This window comes from Barbatula barbatula (assembly GCF_947034865.1).
Source record: "Barbatula barbatula genome assembly, chromosome: 14".
NCBI classification, from domain to species: domain Eukaryota; kingdom Metazoa; phylum Chordata; class Actinopteri; order Cypriniformes; family Nemacheilidae; genus Barbatula; species Barbatula barbatula.
The window spans coordinates 1,873,170-1,897,656 of record NC_136777.1 but is presented as its reverse complement, the minus strand read 5'-3'; the positions used below and the strand labels follow the sequence as shown (position 1 = coordinate 1,897,656).

The 24,487-nt window shown below is 37.8% G+C and overlaps 3 protein-coding genes across 6 annotated transcripts in view; 2 read left to right on the top strand and 1 right to left on the bottom strand.

Moving 5' to 3' along the window:
• LOC306903728 (signal-induced proliferation-associated 1-like protein 2) overlaps nt 1-11,825 on the bottom strand; it is an 80,279-nt gene extending 68,454 nt beyond the window's left edge. For all 4 annotated transcript variants that reach the window (XM_079473153.1, XM_079473155.1, XM_079473154.1 and 1 more), the window contains exon 1: nt 11,683-11,825. The gene's annotated coding sequence lies outside the window, so the exon portion shown is untranslated. The remainder of the gene's footprint in view (nt 1-11,682) is intronic.
• A 92-nt stretch (nt 11,826-11,917) lies between these two features.
• ntpcr (nucleoside-triphosphatase, cancer-related) lies at nt 11,918-19,474 on the top strand. Its single transcript, XM_079473712.1, has 6 exons — nt 11,918-12,142; nt 16,039-16,174; nt 16,584-16,746; nt 16,837-16,933; nt 17,087-17,287; nt 17,773-19,474. The coding sequence occupies exons 2-6, from the start codon at nt 16,144-16,146 to the stop codon at nt 17,839-17,841; spliced, it is 561 nt and encodes a 186-aa protein (XP_079329838.1). The 5' UTR covers nt 11,918-12,142; nt 16,039-16,143; the 3' UTR covers nt 17,842-19,474.
• On the top strand, nt 12,588-15,514 carry map10 (microtubule associated protein 10). The gene has a single exon (XM_079473711.1). The coding sequence runs from the start codon at nt 12,719-12,721 to the stop codon at nt 15,125-15,127; it is 2,409 nt and encodes an 802-aa protein (XP_079329837.1). The 5' UTR covers nt 12,588-12,718; the 3' UTR covers nt 15,128-15,514.
• Nucleotides 19,475-24,487: the final 5,013 nt, after the last annotated feature.

Sequence of the window (24,487 nt, the reverse complement as noted above, 5' to 3'; positions counted from 1 at the left end):
TTTGTGTAAATAAATATGTGTATGCTGGCAGAAATGCAAAAAATTAGAAGCTACATATAAAACGAGGCCAAATTACCATTCTCTGTGGATTTTTCCAGAAGACATTTATCAAAAGAAAGCATCAATATGTATCAATACACCATATCACAACAATGCCATAACAAAGAAAAATAAAACACATAAATACTCATCTAGTTAGCAACGTATCTTGCATTACTGTCCAATACTAAGAACTGAGATGAGCTAGGTGAATCGTGGAGGTAAATTCTCATCCGGTCTGATAGTGTTATGCGCTGATGTGTCATCCTTCATTCTGAATGTAAGCATCTGATGAAGGGATGTGTTCATGGCAGGTTCCCTTTCAACCAGGTGCTGATGCGACCTGACATCAGACCCCAGTGATGAAACCAACTCTGACCTTCAGAAGCATTCCTGCTACTAATCTAATGAGTCACAGTGCTGAACAGAAGGCAAAACAGAGACACAAAGATGCATTATGGGAATCTAGATTTACTTCACTGTACTGAAAGAGACAGCTTTCTCAGAAAGGATTTTGGCAATACCGTTCACCACTGCAGCCATCAAATGTCACATCCCTAGACCAAATCTGGACATCCCATAACAAAAAAAGTCTCTCTATTATTTCTCCTTGGACATTAAACAGATTAAATGGAGAGCAAACATGAGACATTAAACTTGTGTATGTCTCACATATTTCATATTAAAAAATGGTTTCAGAAGAGATCTCAACAATGTCTCAAACTGAGCTCGGATTTGTTACGTCTGCAATCAAAAGTCAATATTATTGAAGATCTCAAAATTATGAACTTTTACTATCTACATTCATTTTACACTACCATACTCTTCATGTGTTTTAACAATCGTCTCATGTTATAAAAACTAAAGTGGACACTTCAATGAAACACAACTGCCAACTCCTTCAAATATCCAGAGCTAAAATGCAACATTTGAGTAAATATATTGAGCAATATAATAAATATTTTTCTCTGGAGTGCTTGCGCTTTCCGCTGCACCAGGAAATGCAAAACAAACAGATTCCGGAGAGCATTATTGAAAATATGCATTTGCAGCACCTGTTCACTTCATGCATCAGCATAAATGTTTATATAACTCAGAACTACATTCAAAGAATTTCCAAGTGTCCCCAAGGAGAGATCCGTCAGCAGATTAAAAAATGAACACAGGAAGGTGCTCGTCCTCACAACCGAGCTGAACCGCAGACATCACTCTCTTATCGCCTCACTGCAGCGTTTCTGATTGAAGTTTCAGAGATGCGCGCCTGCAGACAAGTAAATGCGATACTTAATTTTACAGCGAAGAAACCTGGAGACTTCAGATTTGTTGACCCCAAAGGGGCATTGTGTGTTTTTAATCAAACTAATTGTCCTCAGAAGATTTGCTTTAATCGCTGCATTGAAGATGTTCTCACATAACTTAATAGTCTTAATGCATCCACACCAGAGATGCGGCAACATATATAAGCTGTTCCATCCATTTATATCCTTTTAAAACCATCAGTTATAGTAAAAAAATATCAAATAAAAAACATTTATTTACTTTTATTTAATAACAAAGAAAGGCACATAAATACTTGCCAAAACATAACGAAAATGGTACAAAATATAGATTTCATTAAATGTTGTCTTGTATAAATCGACCCAATCCATGTTCAGTAAAAAGTGTGGCACGTGTTTTTTGACTCTTCGCTAAATCAAAACATGATCAAAAGGGATTTGTTTTATTAACAAAGGTTCAAATAGCCGAGCAAGTACTGAATCAGTCAACAGTTGCTAAAATTGGTATTGTTGACAAAAATCTTATCAGCACATCTCTAGACCATATGAACAGACTTCCTCTGACCACTCTCTCATATTCACATGGGTTTTCTTGAGCAGCTCTTATAAGCCTCAGATCACATGCTACATGAAGCGGTTTGACAGAAGCAGAGGGGTCAGTCATGTGTCTAAAAGAGAAAGAGCTGAGACCGCTGGTTTGGAATCAGAGCTTAGCATTGCATTACCAGTAGGAAGATGGATGTTCTGAAATGACACCCTTCACTACAAAAGCATAGACTTTAAAGTCGGGATCACCCTTGTGAGTCAAAACAATGGGTCACACAATGGATTCACAGCTTTTCCATTTTTTGGAAAATATCGATTTTTTTTAATGGACTAATAATCTTCTATTTTTGTTTATTTTATTCAAAAACTTACACGCATATCATCTTTAAGAGCAGGATATTAAACAAAAGAAACCAGCTCATGCACATGAAAAACCATCTGCCTGACAATATCACAGATTGAAAGCTTCCAGGCATGAGAATATTAGGATTAAGAGAAAAGCCCATAATACATTAATACATTAATACTTCATGGAAGGAAACAATGTACATGACATCGACAGCGATTAATGTGATGTAAATAACAGCATCTAGCTGACATATTGACTTCGGATCAAATGCTCCAGCTGTGAATGTGTAAATGTATAGTTGCTTTACATTTTCAATTTAATGTAAAAAAATTATTTGTTTTGTGCATGTTGCATTACAATAACATTATGTGCCCATAAGCAGAAGTTATGTGAGAACAATACAGAGGAACAAGGCAACAGGAAATAAAGGCCAATTTCCTTCACACGACAGATAAAAGGCCGTTTCACAGAGCGACAGATTCTTCCTGTTAAATGGCTTGTATCCTGTAAACAAGTGCCACCGGTGATGTCAGAAAGAGGCAGTCTGGGAAAACATTAATAAAATAAAAAAACATATTTTGAAATTAATATAAAAAAACACAACAATCCAACCAAAACCAGAGCTCAACGCAATATCATCAAGTGACTGATCTAAACCTCTTTGAGGTTTCATAAATGAATCACTTAAGGCAAAAAATACTTTCAATTTAAAAAAATTCAACTGAGCCAGTTGAATATAGAAAAAAATACAATATATATTATAACTTCACAGCCTGTAAGATCTTAAAAGTGTGAAATAATGTATTGCCAAGCTCAGGCGGAGCCTTCTCTAATCCACATTCAAGAAGAGGATTTATTTTTATTCTTTTACATCAAAGCACCGAGCACTGTCGCGTTCAGATATCCTCTTTACCAAAACCATAGCCTACTTCGAGAAAGATTATCAAAGCACTTGCGAGTTGCCAACATCTCTGCAAGAACTGGAAACGCAAATCACACAACCGCACATCACAAAGTTGGAACAGTCACTTTTAGTCCAAACCGGAGGAAAAGAAGTTGGAAGCAAAAACTACAGACTTTATCAAAAGACTTGTATTCACGAAACGGTCGTCAGCAATTACACAGGACTTCAGGAAACTTCTGGGGCAGGAGAAGATAAGATTAGCCTTCGGAGCAGAACGAGCGCTGTTCTCTAAAAAGTTGTTTGAAGACACATTTACATTTACTCATTTGGCAGATGCTTTTTTCTTAAATAACTTGCAAATGAGGAAACATTTTGTCTTAAGAACCAACAATATAAGCAGCATAAAAATCACAAAGCTATGATTACAAGTGGGAACAGCAATAAAGCTAGAAGCACTGCACAAAAGAAAATAATAAAAATCCTGTTGCCAAGGAAAAATCAGGATCATAGACCATAGATCGCAAGAGCAAATGTAAACCTGCCTAACAAGTTGTACTGTATGTCTATTCTTCATGCATCTGTAAATCAAGTTTGACCTGAGACACTGATAGATGCTAAATAGTCGCTCTTCTGACAGAGAAGGTTAAATACAGGAGGACTGTTTGATAAGTGACTCTCTAATGAGGGTTAATTGGCTTTTATTAGTTGAACAGGAAAAGGGAAACAAACGCTTGTGAAAACAACCCTACAAAGAACAGAAACAGCAGTAAATGAAACCGACGACAGCCTTAAACATTTTACTACAAGTGTGTGACCGTGTAAATGTTTTTTTGCGTATGGCTACATGGCCATTTGCTGAAAATCAAACAGAGGTTTACTATGCCAATTTTAGAAAGAAATATTCAACATCTTTAGCCGAGAATGACATTTCCCATAGTACAATGTCTGTCTTTTTGTGATACATGTTTAAGCAATTAAGCTATACTTAGAATAAATTGCTGTGTGCTGAAAAAAAACAACAGCACGTCAGCAGTTTCATTGAGTTATTGAGTCTTTTATTCCACTATAAGCAAATACTGGGCTTTTGTGTGTCTTACAAAAAGTACCGTGACAGCATTCAGTGATGACGTGAGACAGTACTCGATGATGAACATATTTTAAAATTAATACGAATATTATGGGAAATATTCAATAAGTATTAAACTGGTATCATCATGATAATGTACGCTGTTCACATGAGTAAATATTAATAAATAACAGAATTCCCAACATAATGGCTGCAAAGGCATTACAGAATAAATATCTAAGATGGTATTGTGCATTCTTATTAGCTGGCAGTGGTTAAGGAAAATTGGAATCCCAAAAGGATAAACAGGCATAAATAGATGAAACACAATTCCCAAATCTCGTGGGTTTCTCTTCGGTGGATTTTACCAACTGTACATACAGTTTACCATATCTTATATCGACTGTGAAAATTGGAAGACTGATGGCAGTTAAAATGAACAGCCAGATAACCCTTTCTCTCTCTTCTGCTTGTCACAATAGAGCAGAGGTATGCGCTCTAAATCCACTCTTATCTCAAATCTGAGGTCAACAACATCAGGGTCAGTGTCTGAAATATCTGGAGCCACTGGAGTAATCAGAGCGGGTTAACCCCTGGACGTCCACAGCCCCTGAGCCAACGTCCAACAGGGTGAACATGGCAGATGCGGGTCGATTTTAAAATCACCTTCACACAAAAGGCAGCGGTTCATACGATTGCAGCCCCTCTTTACAGCTAATTTTGTAAAATTTTGTTTGTTATACTGTATCTTCAATGTAAACTAACCTGTTAGGTTTCAATATACCCAAGTGTGTTTAAAGTTTAATATACAGCTTTGTGGCTCTCCATTTCATTTTTTAATTAATATTTACTGTTCTAAATATCTACTGTTCTGAATTGAATTGAATCTATAATCATTGACTCGAATCGAATCAGAACATCAGAATCAATACCCAGCCCTAGGTCAAATATTGATCCACTTTTACTGCGTCTACTGTGAGTCAACAGTCAAACCTGCGACTCGCTCCATCTTAACTCAAACTTTATTATTCTTACACTGAACACTCAGATCCATCCAGTGGATTCAGTGAAGTCTTCAGATGAGAAAGATTATATCCAGGTCTAAACTCTGAATGAGCAACATTCAAAGGTGCTATAACCAGAAGATATGATGTCCCTGTGACTGCAAATTGTTACGTCAGAACAATTTGACTGAGGCAGCAAGCTGTGTGAATAGGCTACAGCACAGCTTCTAGACATTAGTGATCCCATGTGTACATTAAAACTTAGATTGGAAAAGAGTCATAATATAAAAGCCATAACAAGTTGCCAATATGTCAGACCTGGGATTGGGCTCATTTATCTTAGGGCATCAAACAACAACGTAGCAACCACCCAGATCACCCTAGCAACGCATATACAGCAACAATAAATAAATGATATGATGCTCTTTAATAAATAGCCATTAATAATATTAATGTTTTTATACATTACTGTCATGAAATATTATTTACTTCACACACAGATATGATCTATAGTTACTGTATTTTGTAAACGAAAAATAGTAACATCGCTCCTTTTTGCCAAAACCTAATTCCGGAAAAAATCCTCTCTGCTTGAAGCAATCTGTGCTAAACAGCACGGGATTAAATGAATTTTAACCTTACTGAGAGAAACAAAAATGTCGTTTACAGTGAATCATTTGGCAGACGTTTTTATCCGAAGCGGCACTGTAAGTTTAATTCAAGGTACTGCTATCAGTGTGTGTCCCCTGAGATTCCGGGAATCAACTAACAACCTTTGCACTGCAAGGTGCGTTATCTCATTTTATTCAAGACATTTCTTAAGACTATTTAAAGGCGTGGTGTTCGATTTCCGAATTACGATTGTTTAGACAAAGTAAGGCCGAGTACCAAAACAAACTTGTAGCCGATCAGCAGTAAGGTGCATAGTGCACAGGACGGACATTAGTCGAGCCGAGCGCTGACGAAAGCGAAACATAGGGGTAGGGGTGTGTGTGTTTTGGTGATTTTAACATCAACAACGGCTAAGAGAAATCGGACACCCCGCCTTTAACTAGTGTAAAGCTTGTTAGAAAAATAGAGAACGAATGGTTTCCTTGTTTTCTGCAGTGAATGTTTCCAAATAAAAGCAGATGTCCACTTTTTGCCTTTTGTTTCAGCCTCAAAAAAATGCTATATTTATATTTTTATAGTTATATTCTCTTTTTAGATGGATGCAAAACCATAAATGGTAAAAATGAATACTTACAAATTACATGTGGCAATTAAAACTAACGTAAACACCAAAAACTAGTAACAATGAAGCTAAAATTATAAAGTGATGTGTGTTGTAAATGATGTTTGGATTTGAAACACATCAGGCAAATGCAGGCAAGCTCTTCCTCACCTTAGCTTGTTTAGGGATCGTCCCACTGTGTATTTTCTTACAAATCTATTTTACGTGTACAGTAAGAACTACAAAGAAGTAGTTTAGATTTTACATTTAGGCAACATGAATCATTCCTGTTCGGAAACAAATTCACTACTACGGTATAAACAATGTACCTAAATCTACTGTCAGACAAAGAACAAAGAAGCATCTCACTGCACCTCATACATAAGGAGAATAGCGTAGCACACTTACTCATAATACTGAACCCCAGCAGTCACATCATCCACCCATCAACCTACACCAGATAACATGCGTCAGTGGAAGGATTACATCAGTTTACACAAATACTGCAGCAGATACATGCAGGCACATAAACTTACAAGACTGGCAGACACAATGAGCTCAAAATAATACAAATCAACCAAGATACAGGACACAAATACAGACATTTACAAAGAACATTTTACAATTATGCATTTATCAGACTCTCTAAGGCCAAAACAGACTAAAGATTGTGATGTTTTCAATGACACATTCCTTTAGTTCCACAGTTCACTATATAGAGTGCAGTACAAGGTGAATTGCTAGTAAATCATAAATACATCACATCATCCTCTGAACTGTGGCACTACATTTACCAGACAGAGTTTGAGGTCGGATGACTTAAACTTCTTTGATGAAGCTTTTCTTATTCAATTACAGATACAATGTGATGTACTGTATAGTATGAATGGCAATATGATCTTTACTAGGGATGCATGGTAAATTACTGGCTAAATCGGTATCAGCCGATAAATGGTCATTAAGAAAATCAGGCCTGTAAATTGTAGCCGATTAATTATGAATTTCAGGTGCACGCTTGTCACAGTTAAACTTTGACTTGACTTTCAGTCATGATTATTCACTTACCGCTATTAGCATAGCATTGTTGATGTAGGTACATGATGTAGATATTTATGAATGTGTAAATTATAGAATCAAAAAAAGGCATATTGTTTGAAGCCGACTGCTGTGCTGTCTGAATGCTTTCTGACTTGAGACCTGTTAGACTTGTGGCTTTTGAGAACACTTTTTCTGGGTTGCTCTGGAAGACCATCTTTAATTTGTTTATTAAATAAAAATGATATCAGAAAAGTTTAAAAGTTTAAAGAACCTTTAAAGGCGTGGTGTCCGATTTCCGAATTACGATTGTTTAGACAAAGTCGGGCCAAGTACCAAAACAAACTTGTAGCCGATCAGCAATAAGCCGCACAGGACGGACATTAGTTGAGCGCTGACTAAAGTGAAAGATAGGGGTAGGGGTGTGTTTGTTTTGGTGATTTGAACATCAACAATGGCTAAAATAAATCGGACACCCGCCTTTAACTAGTGTAAAGCTTGTTAGAAAAATAGAGAAAGAATGGTTACCTTGTTTTCTGCAGTGAATGTTTTCAAAAGAAAGCAGATGTCCACTTTTTGCCTTTTGTTTCAGCCTCAAAAAATGTTATATTTAGGTACTATATATATCGGCCTATAGATCGGTTATCGGCATCCAATGTTAAAGGATTACTGGTTATCGCTCTAAATGACATATCACTGCATCCCTAATCTTTACATGAGGCTGTATTGTAATTATGCCATCTACACAATCCAATTAATCCGTGTCCGAACTGGGGTCACAGGGAGTGCTGGAGCTCATCCCAACAATCTTGAGCCGAGGTGGGAAATACACTGGACAGGACGCCATTCCATCACAGGGCCCATGCCATTGATAAATATACACTTTCCTTTCAGATGTTACAGGAACAAACACACAATTTGTGAGATTCAATCTTTTAGTCAACTGCATGTCCACAAAATAAGGTTTTACTTCTCTTACGTACACAATACACAAGTCCATCAACACTGCATACCACACAGATGCATCGTGGGACTGAATCCACACTAGTATCCAACTTCACATACTATACTGCAAATACCCAGCTATACCCAAAAGGGTCGATCATCTTCAGTGACAACAGCAAAATTAGAAGCAAACAGACATCGCCTGGATGCGAAACATTATTTTACTGATATCAATGCAGAAGCACGACTGCGTGAAATACAAGAATCCTTAAGTAACTCTACCAGGGCGTCTTTTTTTACCCAAGAGCAAGATTACATTGTGTTTGGAGTGAACGTGTGTGTGTGTGTCCAAAAATAATTCACTGAATGATTGATTCATTTCTGCTGCTCAAATTTCATGTGTATATTCACCTTCTTCAGCTCAAAACAATGTCACAAGTCCAAGAACAGAATGCAGAATTCAGCCAAAGGTCAGAGATGCTGTTAAAGACAAATAAAACACACATCCCAGCAGAGCGAACAACACAAAAGCTACATAACGCACGGAAAGCGAATCCCAGTGCTATCACTCAAACGCTTTTAAATGTGGTAAACAAAAACACCAATGCACAAACAAAGTGAAATTTAAAACGGCGAACAGCAACCAAAATTCACCTACATTTCAAAAGACTAAATCCGACATGGAACTATTTACTAAATCATTATTGAATCTGAATGATAAACAGCAAAAGCAGACAAAATGATCCTTTAACAAAAGGATTCAAAGCATTTTCTGCATAAACAGCAGTGTCAAACTAAATCTTAAGAGACCATTGGCGGCAAGCTGCATTTGATTTTTCTTTTTCCTTAGATTTCTTTCTGTTCGTAAAAACAACAAAATCTATTGAAATGGCATTTGTAATCCATGTGATTGCTCTTCGGCTGACATTATTCAATATGCAGCCTAAGTGACATCTGGCGATACCAAATTTGTTTAAAACAAAATCACTTTTAACTCATTATCCATGAACAATAAGAGCAAAAATGTGTATAGAAAAGTCAACAGGGTGAATTTAGATGTTTTGTAGACTTTTACAAAACCAAAACCAAGCCAATGATGACACAAATACAGTTCAAATAAACAGAGCAGCGTGTTATACTGTCCCTTGGCAAAGATTCTCTCCGATGATGCCAGTTACAACTGTTCTCGCTCAACAAATACCATCAGAATGACACAGACTGGACACTGATTTCAAAATAAGCATATTTTAAATGGATAAATCTGAACAATACACATACAAGAACAAGGTTTTTAATATTGCCAGTCCTTAAAATGTAGAGACATACATGGAACAAAAGTTTGTTTAAAAGTAAATCACAATAAACTAATGTCGATTTCGTCTTCTGTAGTTACTGTTACCGTTCTTTGTAATAGCGCTCATTGAGAGTAACAACAGTAATAACCGTGATGTCTTAACATTCTTTGGTCCAGCTATCATAACATCTCAAGATCTTCTACATCGAACAGATCAGAACCTTTTTTGGTTCATATGTTTGAGTGACTAACGTGTCGCTCGGATGATCTTTGCTAAAGTAACATTAAACAATTCCTTGCTTTGACGGGAAGCCCTCTGCATGGCGGTCCACCTGTCGTAACAGCTGTTATTTTCAAGATCAGACTTCACAAGATTTTTTTTTTCCTGTCATTATGTTATGAATCTGTTGTGCAACGTTATGTAAGAGAAACATCCTTCTACTTTGACTGTGCCATCTAAACTCGTCGTCTTTCCCAGAGAAACGTATACACTATAATAGCAGAAATAATAAAAACTCTCCAATAAGCAATCTAAAACAAAAGACAACAGCTCTATTAAACACATGTATGTAGGCTTATCGTTTAAATAGTCTTCTCAAGTCTCCTTTAAATGCTGTATGCAGGTGTTTTTCGTTTAACAGCCTTGAAGAAAGTGATGCAATTTAATTCACCATCATGAAATGACTAAGGACTGCTTTTTTACCCTGTCCATCGTGCATTTCTTGAATATGAGATTATTAAATAATGACTTTTTCCAGCAAAACGCCGCTGCATTAAAGAAAGGACCTTATGTATTCACATAGACTAGATTGTGTAACATGTCCCACCACATGTGCATTTATAACAAGAATCGGATCTGTTTAGTGAGATCCATCAACTCATGAATGACACAGATGTCTGTAATAATACCAATATGTAGGTCTACATCCTTCCTATATAAGCATAAGACACGACAGCAATATATTGATGGTATCAAATATTTAACCTTTCCTATTGTACTGAATGACAGCCATATCCATATATCATTTACATGATTCTCCAATGTAATTCAAAACAATACGGTGGAAGCTTTTGTTATGTGCTTTGTCTTTAAGAGGAAAGCCAAAATGCCAGATGGATGAAAATAATTTTTTTTAATGTTGTCTTAAAAGAGCTACCATCACAAATAAGGTCATCTAACACATTTAAGAAATAAAACAACTGCTTGAAATAACCTTGGTTCCTCCTGGTTTGTCAGATCTACATTTAAGTGGGTTGCTACTCAATACGAATATGAAAGAGCCCTCTGGTGGATGTATTTTTGGACTGTACAGTTCTACCAGCCCCTTAGGCTACATCTTAAATTTACACAAAGGTTAAAAAAGTAAAAAATATACAAAAAGAGATGTGACTGTGTGGTGTGACGTGTATGTGGCCTTGTTTTTATATCCCGATGGGGACCTAAACCTGACAACACACCAACTCATGGGGAGTCGTGCCAAAATTGAGGTCCCAATGGGCAAAAAAAGCTTATAAATCATATAAAACAATACAATTGCTAAAAGTTTTCTATGATGGTGGTGTGGGATAAAATATCCAGTTTGTACGGTACAAAAAGCATTGCGCCTATGGACTGTCCCCACTGAGGTCATAAACCAGACGGGTGTGTGAAGGACCTTAAGGTGAGCAAATAACAAAGCTACACAGCAATAATGCTCTGTAAACATATAATCATTTTACAATCTACCTATATAAAAGTAAATCAAAAGCGCTTCAAAAGGACCCTAAAATGTCACACATAGGATGTCTGAGACCGCAGCACGCGACTGAGGTAAAATAACAACAATGTCTATGTAGAGAAAACTGAGGTACGGACACGGTACGTGACTAAAATCTGAAAATGTTCACTTTATTTTATTATTTGACAATCTTAACTGTTTTTATTTGACAAAAATCACTGCACAAAACCAGCTCTGTCGGGATGCAAGCAAAAAAAGTGTTTATCTCAAAAGTGAACGAACACAATCTTACCCTCAGCGTCCAGAAGAAAGAGAAAGTCCCATAATGCGCAGATGTGACAGTTAATCTCAAAAATACAGCTTGTAGATGATTATATTCCGTTAATAAAATATAAAAGGATTCCTCACAGTCCTCCTCATCCTCTCACTGCCTCCAAATACTGCCGTTTCATCTGCTGCTTTCAAGCCGGTCTGTGGCTCCGCCCACGGGAACAGATGATTGGTCGGTGGGCTTCCAAACCCCGCCCGCTCACTTGTTCACGGGGAGGTCGTGCACGAACAAACAGCCATAAATAGACGTTACGTTTTTACGAAGTTTTATCACATATCTTCATTGTTTTTACAATAGGTCATTTAAAACCAGAGAATGGAGCTTTGGTATATTTAACCACGAAGTGTTATTGCAGGTGGCTATTATTTTAGCACGGTTGAGAAAATGCGAACCTAGAGTAAGAGTGGCCCCAGCTGGAAAGGTGAGGAAAGACAAACGTAACTTTATTACAAATTAAAACGACATATTTAAGTTCACGTAAAGCTTGATAAGGTGCTTTAAATGTATTGTGCATAGCAATTGTACATTTACAATTGTCTTGTGAAGTGTAGTTATGGGAATCAAATAATTTAAATGAATTAATATGGTGGCCCTTTTTATTTTAGCATGAATGTTGTTGTTTCTCTATTAATACTGTCTTATAATAAAACAATACGATGGCCTAATAATGCTAAAAAATAAAGAAAACGCAGTTAAAATAGTGAATATTTTTATCAATTTTGTACTTAGTCATAACACCACACGCTGAAATAACATCTTGCAATCATCAAAAGACTGTAAAATAGCGCTTAAAATAAAAGTAAATAACCGAAAGACAAATCTACCACAACTCCCAAAAACCCACGGGCGATCGTGACGTCAGAAACAAGCGACCGTGTCGTTGCTAGGTGACGCGACGCTCCACCTCTCGATCTTCGCTGCATCCAGTATTTTTAACCGTTTTTCTTTACATATGTTACAGCTGAATTAATAAAACTGTAATCTTACATTAAGGACGATGTCGTCTACGCACGAAACTCTCTTTTCGTTGGAGCTCGTAATCGATTATGTTCGCTTTAACTGTGCGCGTGGAAACGTTTTGAATCCAGCAGTAGGTTTGCGCTTCTTGGACTTCCCAACACTGCTGATATCAAGAAAAGAAGATGTTTTATTGCATTCAGCATTTGCTGATCTACCAGCTGAATCTTCATCTTATGCAGATGAACGAGACAAGTATTTCTTCCACAAAGGCAAGTCGTGTCTTTTTAAAATGAACTTGGATTCCCTTCACAACCATCTGTCAAACACCCCTTTGTACGCCATGGTGATGGATATGAAAGACGAGGTTCCCAGACTTATAGGGAGCGCCGTTATATCTCTTGCTAATGTGACCGAAAAAATAAAGATTGATGTGGACGAACACGGTATAGGCACCCTAAGTTCTTATGGGGAGAAAACGGTCAACCCACTCTGCAATTTGATGGGCAACAACATAGGTACTGTTTCACTTGCATATAAAATCATAAGTCTAGGAGCAAATTTAATTCCACATATCCCTTGTGACAGAGTCTTTAAAGTCGGTATGACTCATAGAAAAGGACAACATACAGAATGCGCAGGTGTGCTAAATATTGATACAGATAAGACTGAAATGCACCACGCGGATGTCCTCTCTCCAGTCAGCCCTGATGTACAACCTGCTGATGTAGTAAAATCTGAAGCCAAGCAACCAGGCATCGCTGCTTCTACTCAAACCGAACCCACAAAACAGAAAGTCTCATGGTCTGTGTCCGAGGGTAATGACGCACAGGAAAATACAACGTTCTGCCCTCCGCCGCTGTTTTACAGTTCCAGTGTGAAGAACCAACGGGAGAGGTTTGCTGAGACATGCGGAATGCTAAACGTGGAATTGGAGAGTCTTAATATCGAAGACCCAGCGGAGGAAAATAATAAAGAAGGATCAGCTGACATGCATGATGTTCCAGAGATCACAGCAGCAAAGCAACAGCAAGGAATGGCTGACCCAGCTCCACCTGGAGATGTTTTGAGACAGCTTCCCCTGCTGAATGCTTTACTTATTGAACTTACGCAGCTTACTAGCCAGACACAACACCAGCAGCCAGTCTCCGTTCATCCAAACCTGGCCTGGTTGTATACATCAGCAACAGAACCTCATAGAGCACCAGACGCAGGGGAAAACCACAAATCTAAGTGTAAGAAAACGTTCCAACATGTGAGCCCTAAACGTAGATCTGGTCAGTCTAAGATAAGGGGATGCATAATACCGCCCATGTCTCCTTCAGGAAAGAAGGGAAGTAGTGCAAAGATATGCCAAGAAAAGTTGCAGTCGAAGAAGAAACTTCAATATGGATTAACACATACGTTTCGTCTCAGACTCCAGCGCGCTAAAACCGCCGGTACGAAACGCCACTGCATCGCATACCAGGATGTACAACAGGTCACGTCACAAAGACAAACATTACCTGAGCACAAACATGCTGGTAAGTCAGTAAGCAGAAGTGTTCACTTAGATGAAACTGTTGAAACGTTACTGAGCATTGTTGACATGGACAAAACACCTATTCAAAGCACATCATCAAAATCACAAATAAAGTCCATATATGAAAGCCGTACAAAAAACGTGACATCCATGACAAAAGACAACATTTTGGCTACTGAACCAGGCAGAAGAATTCGAGTCCGTATTCCAAGTGTACTCAGTCATTACTCAGACCGCAGTGACCAGCGTTCAGCCTCATCTGACCGGAGCGTCCACCACAGTTCACATAAAACCAATGCTGCTCAGAAATACAGTGAATGTGGCCGGGCAGAAAGCAGAGAAAATAGAAAAAGTTCCCCCGAACAAGAGTACAAGGATGATTTCACAAGCCTAGACAGTTTCTCACCCGAGCCACTGAGCAGTCCGGAGCCGTACAAACGTCAGAGAAACAGAGGTTCAAGTCAGCATTCCAACTCAGATGGATCCAATAAAGGTAAAGTTCTACCTGTTCCTCTCAAAGCCGAGAGCTTACCACATCGTTCTCTCAAAAGCACACACGTCATCCGTCCACGACCCCAGACCTCTGCTTTAAGTCTATCTTCAGATGATAGCGAGGACGGATCTCCCACAGCGTCCTCCAGTAAGCAGAGATCTGTATCTCAGAGCAGTGGACGAAAAACTCCATCTGTCCGCCGGACGTTTGGGAGGTCGGAGAGCGTTGACACTGACCCCGCTGATGGGGACATGACTCTAAGTCGGGTTTCTTCGGACTCGGTTGGGCCCAACAATAACTCTGTGCTGGAGTCTGTCTCATCTTTAGATCAGTCTGCCGAGGAACGGGATGAACTTGGTTCTTTGGGTTTGGACAAGAATTACCAGCATGTTTCAGAACTGATGATCAATAAGCTTCCAGGATATACACTATGAGTAGATGATGTTCATCTAAAAATATTTATAGATTCACAGGAAAACCAGCAAATGTTGTTAAAACCACATATGTACAATTGAAATGTGAATTTGTTGAATTTTGACAGGACTACAATTAGCAACAATTTTGTTTTTGCGTATATAATAATAACAGCATAGCAATGTTCATTACCTTTTTTAATGTAAAATAAATGTTTTTTTAACATAAGTCTAATTTAGATCTAAAACTATGCTGTGCATACAATGAGAACGCTGAGTTTGACAGAAGCAAGTGTTCTGTTGTATATCCGGTAGAAAATAAACATTATCATTCAGTAAGAACATCTGCTTTTGTTCTGTTGCATAGCAGCTGTCTGTTCTGTCTAGTTCAAATAAAAACATCATTCTTGATACAACTGACCGCACTACCTTCAATGTAAGTTAAACAGTATCTGTTTTCCCTTTTCCCCCTTTATTTGTTTATTTATTATTCTGGAACAACAAGCAAACAACAAAAAAAGATTGATATAAACCATTAATTACCCTACTTTTAATGGGCTTACTCAGTCAATATAAATAATATCAATATTATATTTCCTAGAATGTTCTTTATGCTCTTCTATATTAAATGATTTTATATCACAAAAATGACCTGAGCTGAGATTTCAGTGACTATGTCACATTTATTATGTGTACGTCACCAGAAAAAAAGTAATACATAAACAAATATATAAATCCATATAAACAAAATAATTAGTAGCTAATTATATCACATGTTTTTTAACCATTTAAATATTCTATTCACTCAAATTATTTTGTGTTAAATACATTTCATCATCATTCCTTGTGGTGGAAAAATACAGTGAATGTGGGCTGTTCTTTCCTTAAATAATCTTTTGGCGTTATCATGTTTATTTATGTTGCGTCTACAGGTCACGCCTTCCGCGTTGCGTCATCATCCCGCTGCCGGAAGTAATTCTACGCAGTGCACATGCTGGCATCCTGACGTACAGCAACAACAAGCATCACCTTTAACCATGAAGCACGTGTTTTTGACAGGCCCACCTGGTAAATTTCGCAAAATACACACATTATTAAAGCGTTTACTACTTTAAATGTCATTCTATTGGTTTCCAGGACGAATCGTAAAGTAAATCAACGGGATCTTGTGTTGTCAATCGTTACAAAACAGCATCATAATAGAATCGGATAATAATACCGTGATGTTGTGTGATTGACATGTGTGAAACGGTTTCTTTAGAGACTTCAAATTGTGAAATAAGTAATAACAAAGTATGAAAAATAAATGGTCTAGTATATTACAAGTGTATATTTAGGGAAGTTGTTGGCACAGACATGGCTGTCAAATATGCCACAATATTTCACTTTATATTGTATTGTGTTTGGGGGCATTTTGTGTGAATTGGTAACCATGTTGCAAGATGGAAACACACCCCACCTCTGTTTTGTGAATAAGGTGTGGGTAAGACGACCCTGGTGAAGAAAGTGTGTGAAGCTTTGGTCTCCTCTGGGGTCACGGTGAATGGCTTTTTCACAGAGGAGGTGAGAGAGAGAGGGAGGAGAGTGGGCTTTGATGTGGTCACGGTCACAGGTGATAGAGGACGTCTGTCCAGGGTCAGGTATCGTCTCTGTCTCTCGACGAATCAGTCATCGCTCGTGTTCTTATGCTCTTCCTGTAAATCACAAGCTCTCTCTCTCTTTGATCGTAGCTCTGAACCGGCCGCTGGAAGACATGAATACAGAGTCGGCCAGTACGCCGTTGATCTTCAGTCATTTGAAAGTCTTGTGCTCCCTCTTTTCAGAGATGTATGACAACCACAATTCAGTCATATTTTTACTATTTTAAGCAGCGTATGGTTTGTGTAGTTCTGGTACATGACAGGTATACAGATGAATCATCCTGCTTAAAAAACTCATCTTGACTCAGAGTTTTCTCATCAGGTGTCTTTATCATGACAGACACGGGAGGGAAGCAGAAGGGTGTTTGTCATCGATGAGATCGGAAAGATGGAGCTGTTCAGTCAAGCGTTTATCCGGGCAGTGAGACAGACTCTAGACGCCTCCAGCTGTTCTATCCTGGGCACCATCCCTGTTCCTAAAGGAAAACCTCTGGCGCTGGTGGAAGAAGTGCGTGGCCGACAAGATGTCATGATCTTTATGGTAATAAAACATACATACTACACGCACAAATACTTTTTACTGTTGAAAACAATGACACGTTCTATTAGCTTTACATTTGGATGCTTTTTGCTTATCAATGAATTTTTTCACCATAAATGCAGTGCCCTTCAAATATGATTCACGCTGGGCTCCACAGAAATAGGAAGCAATATGCATTTGGCCTTTGGTCCATGACTCAGATGGTATGTCTAGACCAGCATGTGATGAACACAGACGTCTGCTTTAAGGCATGAGTGTAAGTTTAGAGTTCTGTTGGAGTCCATGTGGAGCTCAATGCGGATGTGGTGCTTGAAGGTGGACTGTAAAGCCGATAGAAAAAAATCTCACATTAGAACGGACTCAAACTTTAGCAACCGCATATCAACATTCAGGCAACCTTTCACAACATTCAATCATCATTGTGGTGCCTCATGCATAGGCAAGAACAACAAATCTGAAATGTGCTGTCGTCTGTTCATTCACAGGTCACAAAAGAAAACAGAGACTCGCTGTGCGATGACATTGTTTCTGCTCTTCAGGAGTGCCTCAAATAAACAAGAAAACAAAACAGAACTCTTAACATATGTTTCAGTTTTTTGTTCAGTAAACCACATCTGTTCATTCCCTCACACGGTAAAATGTTGCTTCCGATGAATCGACCTCAACATTATTGATTCAGAGCGAGATCATTGGAGAAAGAGAGCGCGAGGGCCATGTGGATAAAGATATCCTGGAGAAATGACTGAGAACCTTAAATGTTTTCATCCGTCTTTAGTTGGACAAATAGTCTGTGAGTTTGTCGACTGTTCCGTTCGCAGTGACAAGTGTTTCCTGTGTGTACAGTTCTCACTGGCAGAAAATACATTCAGATTTAAAGAGACAATGCTGACAGGCTTCCAGATGTTTTATTTTGTCACCATAAATATGGAAAATTGGACTTTAATGTTTTATATTTGTACCGTAGGCTATTTAAGGTCACATCAGATTGAATACGTAGCTTTTTTTGGTGCGAGTCGCTATACATAAACACATGAACGCACAATGCACAATGTTTAAGTCTAAAAAAATGATTTGTCATGCATCCAGATGGCAGATGCAGTGCTGTTAATCTAAACTCGACAGCTGTGTTTACAGAAGCCTCCTGAATGTTCCACATGTTCTCTATAATGTTCATCCTGTTTTACGCTTGTTTGTCAACATATTAAAACATCTAAATGATATTTGATCTGTGTTTATGCAAGTCATGGAATATGCTGTGTTTAGAGTTAACGCGACCCAAAAATCAAAACGCTGTCATCTGTGAGTAGATGATGAAAGAACTAAACTATGTTTACAAAGACAAAAAGACTTGATTTAAAGCTTCCACAGATTGTCCATCCATAGCAGATTTGGCTCAGAATCCTGTGATGCATATTATGCCTGACACTGTAACATTCTCCTTCCTTTGAGTTTGGAACGTATGGTTTACCTCTACATCTCTGCACCATCCAAAGCAGATAAAAAACGAGTAACTGAATCAATCTCAACATGTAGAGCAATGATACTTTTATCATTTATCCATCCTCATGTCATTCCAAACATGTATGACCTTCTTCCCTTTGCAGAACGTAGGTGACCAAACAACACTGACCTACATCGACTTCCGTTTTATGAACACAATTCATTTCTCAAAATATCTTCTTTTGTGTTCCACCAAGTGAATGACATGTCAAGAATCAAAATCATGTGTAGAAATGAAGTCACGTTTATGGCTTTTCGTGTGTCTGTAGTCACATTGTGTGTGTGTTTGTTCCGGGTCATTTGAAGGTGTCGAGCAGCACAGATTGTGAAGAGGATTGTGGGTAGAGCTGTGTCTGTCAGGGGACTGTTGTGGGTCACCCTGCTGCTGTTCTCTTAAAGGTGCTGCCAGGGGCCCGCGGCGCCAAAACAGATGGATTACATAACAGTGATGACGGGGGCCAGGCCAACTCCTGTCCCACCAACTGTGGCGGGGATCTCTGTCCAGCAGGCTTGCCAAACCCTCCAGATTACGTCATCGCTTGAAGATGACATTTATGTGTTTGTCCTTCAAGACTGTACATCTCATGTCATCTTCTATAACTAAAGGATGAACGACATTTGCCTTTGGAAATGTTTCTGTCAATTCCATTACAACTGAATTTGGTGCAATAAAAAAAGTTTCTTTTTAAAGGATGTTTTGGTCTTGTTTATTTGTATATTTTTCTGAACAAAATGGCAATGCTGGGCAGTTTTGAGGGGTTGCTATGTGCTAACAGTGGTCTGAGATGTTGTCAGCATGTGACCATATGGTTAGGATATTACTTATTATTATAACTCGGTATAAGTCTAGTTTTTGTGTACTTATCATTTACATTTAGTCATTTAGCAGACTCTTTTATCCAAAGCAACAATATTTTGAAGTATCTTAAAATACATCATTATACTTTCAAGCATATCTTAAGTATACATGGCTTGTAGATGCGTTCATTCTTTGAATCGAGCAGCTGTTAAACACTTTTTCTCGTAGTTTTGCATTCTTAAGAACTTTGAGTAAATAAAACATGTGTGGAACTGAAGCTGATCTTTGTACGCAGTGATAACAAGAATGTACTTCAAACATACTTTAAATAAAACAAACTACTTTTGCTTTTTTAATTTATTTTATATCTTCTTTTCTTTCCCTCTCTTATTATTATCATTATCATTGTTAATATGTAAAAGCGATCCTAATATTTACAATTTATAACATCTCAACATTTTGTTATCACGAGTCAACTATAAAAAAGTACAGTTACGGTATATTAAGTTTAAAAATTAATACCTAAATATTCATTCACAACATACAAGTGTACTTCCAGCATAAAATCATACAAACTAGTCTTTTAGTCAACTTTTAAAACTACTGTCTGAGAGTACTTCAAAGTGTACTTTCATATAGGCCCTACAAAAAACATGCTGCATTGATCAGCATACCTTTATGTTCACTTTTAGTATACTGTAGTTACAGAAAAATGAAAAATTTAGTTGTAAACAAGTGTATTCCACGTTTACTACTGTTATCTTAAGTTAGTATGTACGGTAGTATACTTTTTATAAGAAGCGGGCCAATTTAGAAACATCAAAATAGTACACTTACAAATACTAGTACACTAATATTAGTATACTAGGATGTGATCAGTGATGGTAACTGTGATTCTTATTGTACCTTTTGACGAAGATCACTAGATGTCCATTTGAATTGGTCATTCCTTTCTTAAACTAAAAAAGTTATTAACCCCCACAGAACTGTTTTCAGTGGCATAACCCATGAGTGCACTGGAGATTCACTTCGATTTCCACGAGTCTATGTTATCTTATAGCTCACTGAACGTTTGTATAACCCGTCATGTATCCAATAAGAGCTCCCAGCACACACATACAGCCGGATCGTTCTTATCAAAGCAGCAGTACAGATTCTTACTGAAGAACATTTGGACGCCTTTGAAATGGCTTTCATGTCAATATAGCTGACATGCATTCATGGACAGACGCTTAGTGTCCGACCCCTCTTTACAAACATGTAAATAAAGCCCCGGGGGGGCTTATACAGTCTGAGCCATGTGGAGAAGGAGAGGAAAATCTTTTGTCTGTACAATAAACACCACAACAAGCTTCTCTGCTCATGGAGATGAATCACAGCTGACAAGCGCACAACACACGACAGCGTTCAGACAGACTGCATGCATTAGTCTGAGACACTGTATTTAAATCAGTACGAATGCATAAATAAAGAGACTTCTAGAGTCAACGTTATGGTCTAATGTCAACTATTTATTAATGCATGTCTCTTTTTGAAATGAAAAAAACATTTCTGAAACGACTTTCCTGTTTTTCTGATGTCACAGTTTCTTTCACCCGACTTCTCCGACTTACTGTCATATAGACATTTAGTCATTTAGCGGACGCTTTTATCCAAAGCAATTTACAAATTAGTTAGAAGCAATTGGAATAACAAAAAGCATAAGTGCAGTAGAGCTGGTCTCATATATAGCCTACCACAGTATACATATGTTTTTCTGAAGGATAGAAAGAGTAGAAAAGAGATAGAAGTCAGGGGCTGACCGATCAGATTAAATCACTTTGGAGGTTATATTATTTCATCACATTCTACATCAGAAATAAACCACATCAGGTTATTTCCTCTAATTATTTTATTTTCCCTTTTTATGAAGTTTGATATATTTCATAATATTCAGTTCTTAAGCCTTTGGCCTTTGATAAAGTCCATTCATGGGACAAAAACTGCCCTTAATAAAAAGGCTTAACAAAAACTGGCACCGCCCTACATTCTATTTTATTTCAATTGATCCATCCGTGGGTTAACATTGAGAATGAAGAACGCATGACATTGAGCTTTATTAGCTACACGTATCTGTAGAAATAAGTGGCCATAAAAGTTTTTAGATCAAAGATATATTACACTGCACACACGAACAGAACATCGCTTTTGAAATACAGCGGTGACTCAAGCAGAGTTTACATCATGACATCCTTGAAAAACAGACGTGTAAGGTTTCAGCTTTGAAGCGTGACGGATCAAAGCTGCTGATGTAGACCACACATCGCATCACAGATAAGAGATAGAGACCAAACAAACACACATTCATCTTTATTTCAGACACCTGTTCATGAGTTCAGACACACTCCATACACACGCAACTAATACATCAATTCAATACATTAAAGCTGTAAGATTATGAAAGAGGGTTTGAAGGACAAATATTTCCGTTTGTCTCGCATGCATTTACAATAAACGTCTACAGCCAAGGACATATAAGACTCAAATACACACAAACTAGATTTAAGCATTATTTGTTAACATGAGGTTGTCTGTTATCTTCTTAAATCATGCTATGAGCAGGTAAATGTGAAGTAACTTCGCAAAAGAAGACCAAACAAAGTTCAATTGGTGGCCATCTTGTTAACGGCACTACAAAGCTGTTTTCCATATAGTCAATAATTTTGCATTTAAACCGTCTGGATTATTTTGCGCTATACACTGTGAAGCTACTGGAGCGACAGAAATATACCGTATAATAATAGTTATTTTCCTGTAAAATTACAGTATGTAAGGATATATTGTTTTCCTAGTTTTCTTGTAGATTTGCTGTATTTTTCTGTAATTTTACAGTTTTTGATGTATTTCAAAAAGAAACTGTAAAAAGTAAAATCCTATTTATAAAGAAATGGAAATGTTCTGGCAGGAGGGGTGCCAGTAATAAACAGCAAAATAACGTTTTTTTCCATGTGTGTTGTAAATTTGCAGTCTTTTCCTGTAATTTTACATTTTAAAAATACATAATACAGTAAAACTGTAAAAACTAAAATCTGTATTACACATATGCTGCCATTGAGTTTAAATAGTTTTAATCATGTGCTATTTATATGTTAAAGCTTTAACAAAGTGCTTTTGTTGTTCATCGTGAATCTCACCTGCTCGTGTGTAGAGGACAGACATGAAGGCAGATATTCAGCCCAAGGCCGTCATTCATCTCAGGTCATTTCCAACTCTCTCTCTTCCATCTTACAAACACATCCCCATTGCCCTGTAACAGGATCTATGAATACTGAGAGAGGTCATAACCTAAGGCTGATGGTCAGAGCTGACAATAACAAAGGGATTGTTAGAGACACCCCTCGGGGACACATTTGGAAAGAGAAATTCCCATGACACGGGGTCACATCCTTCAGCTCGGAGCTAGAAAACAAGAACACATGAACATTGAAAGAGGAATCTTTTGAAAGTTGGCATTCACTTCATTTACAACACATACAAACAACGTAATGTATTAAGTTGTCTTAAGACATACATTTTAAGCAGTGAGACAGAACATTTATAACACTCACTCAATGTCACGTCTCACCCCAGTTTGATTTTCCAGGATTTCATGATGAATTAATGAAAAACACTGTTGAGTTTCTCAAGCAACACATCATTTGTCTGTGCTCATGACAAATCACACATGAGAACTCTTTCAAATGCTTCTCCGCGAAAAAACAGTAAATTTACAGTTTTTTACAGACTTTTCACATATCTTTTGAAAAACAATGGAAAACTGCAAATTTACAAGAAAACCCATGGAAAACATTATTTTATAGTATATTTCTGTTTTTTACAGGATTTATTTACAGTGTCCACAGAAATGAGATGAAATTGTTGTTTCTCTGTTGTTGTTTTACTCAACAGATCTCAACGATTCACCAATATATCAAAACATGCACATGAAACTCTTTCAGAAGCAGATGATGTGATCTCTGCTCTCCACATGAAGTAGTTCTTCTCTCCGGTGGTCTTTTTCTAATGACTCACATCATGACATTGATAAATGAGGCAAGCGTGTTTCAAAACGTCATCGGGTCGAGTCACGAGTCAATTACGCCAATGAAAATGAACAATCGGTTCTTTCTCTCTCACAAGGTTCTGGTGGTCTGAATGGTGTCAATGGTCGATGGTGGGCCAAACGTGTCACTTCCAGTGCTTGAATCACGGAGGTCATGACCTGACCCTGTACCCTCCATCGGTCCTGTCAACGGTCCATCACGTCCAACCTCAAGACAAAAATCTAATCTTGTGCATAAGATCAATGTAAAAATGAGTCTGATGTGATCAATAAGTCATGCCAGCATGTTCGTACATTAGCCTACTTACATTAAGTTACAATAAAATTAGCTTACACGTACAATATACGTATATTAAAGATGCTGCATTAATACATTTCATTAAACTCTTTTTGTATCAGAATCTTATTTTATTTCAAGTGATCTGTAGAGATGGCATGAACACAGACCTGCAGAAATTCGATTTTGGTATATCGCAGTCGTAATAAAGTCAGTCTGTCCCTCAGGACTCGGCACATTTTGAGTGCTTCACTCATACTAATCCTACACGCACTATGTGGTGTATGCTATTGTTTAGCACCCTTTCACCCCCTGGCATCAGCTCTTTTGAATTGAAGCTGGTCCGGAGCATTAGGATTTATCAGGGATTCTCTTTTGTTTTGCCTCGGTTCATTTGAGTAGCGACTGTACAGCATCTTATTATCTCTTCAACACGAAACATCCACCAATTACGTATGCACAGACTCTTTGAAAGCTTAAAGGGATTGGAGGAGCATCTCGCTTCCAGCTTTTCATATGCAAAAGCACAAACCCCACAGGATT

What these genes read in the sequence shown, in the direction of transcription:
- map10 (XM_079473711.1), top strand. Translation starts at nt 12,719, where the DNA reads ATGTCGTCTACGCACGAAACTCTCTTTTCGTTGGAGCTCGTAATCGAT.
- ntpcr (XM_079473712.1), top strand. Translation starts at nt 16,144, where the DNA reads ATGAAGCACGTGTTTTTGACAGGCCCACCTG. An exon ending in GGACGTCTGTCCAGGGTCAG is followed by an intron (nt 16,747 to 16,836) that starts GTATCGTCTCTG and finishes CTTTGATCGTAG; the next exon opens with CTCTGAACCGGCCGCTGGAA. An exon ending in AAGATGTCATGATCTTTATG is followed by an intron (nt 17,288 to 17,772) that starts GTAATAAAACAT and finishes GTTCATTCACAG; the next exon opens with GTCACAAAAGAAAACAGAGA.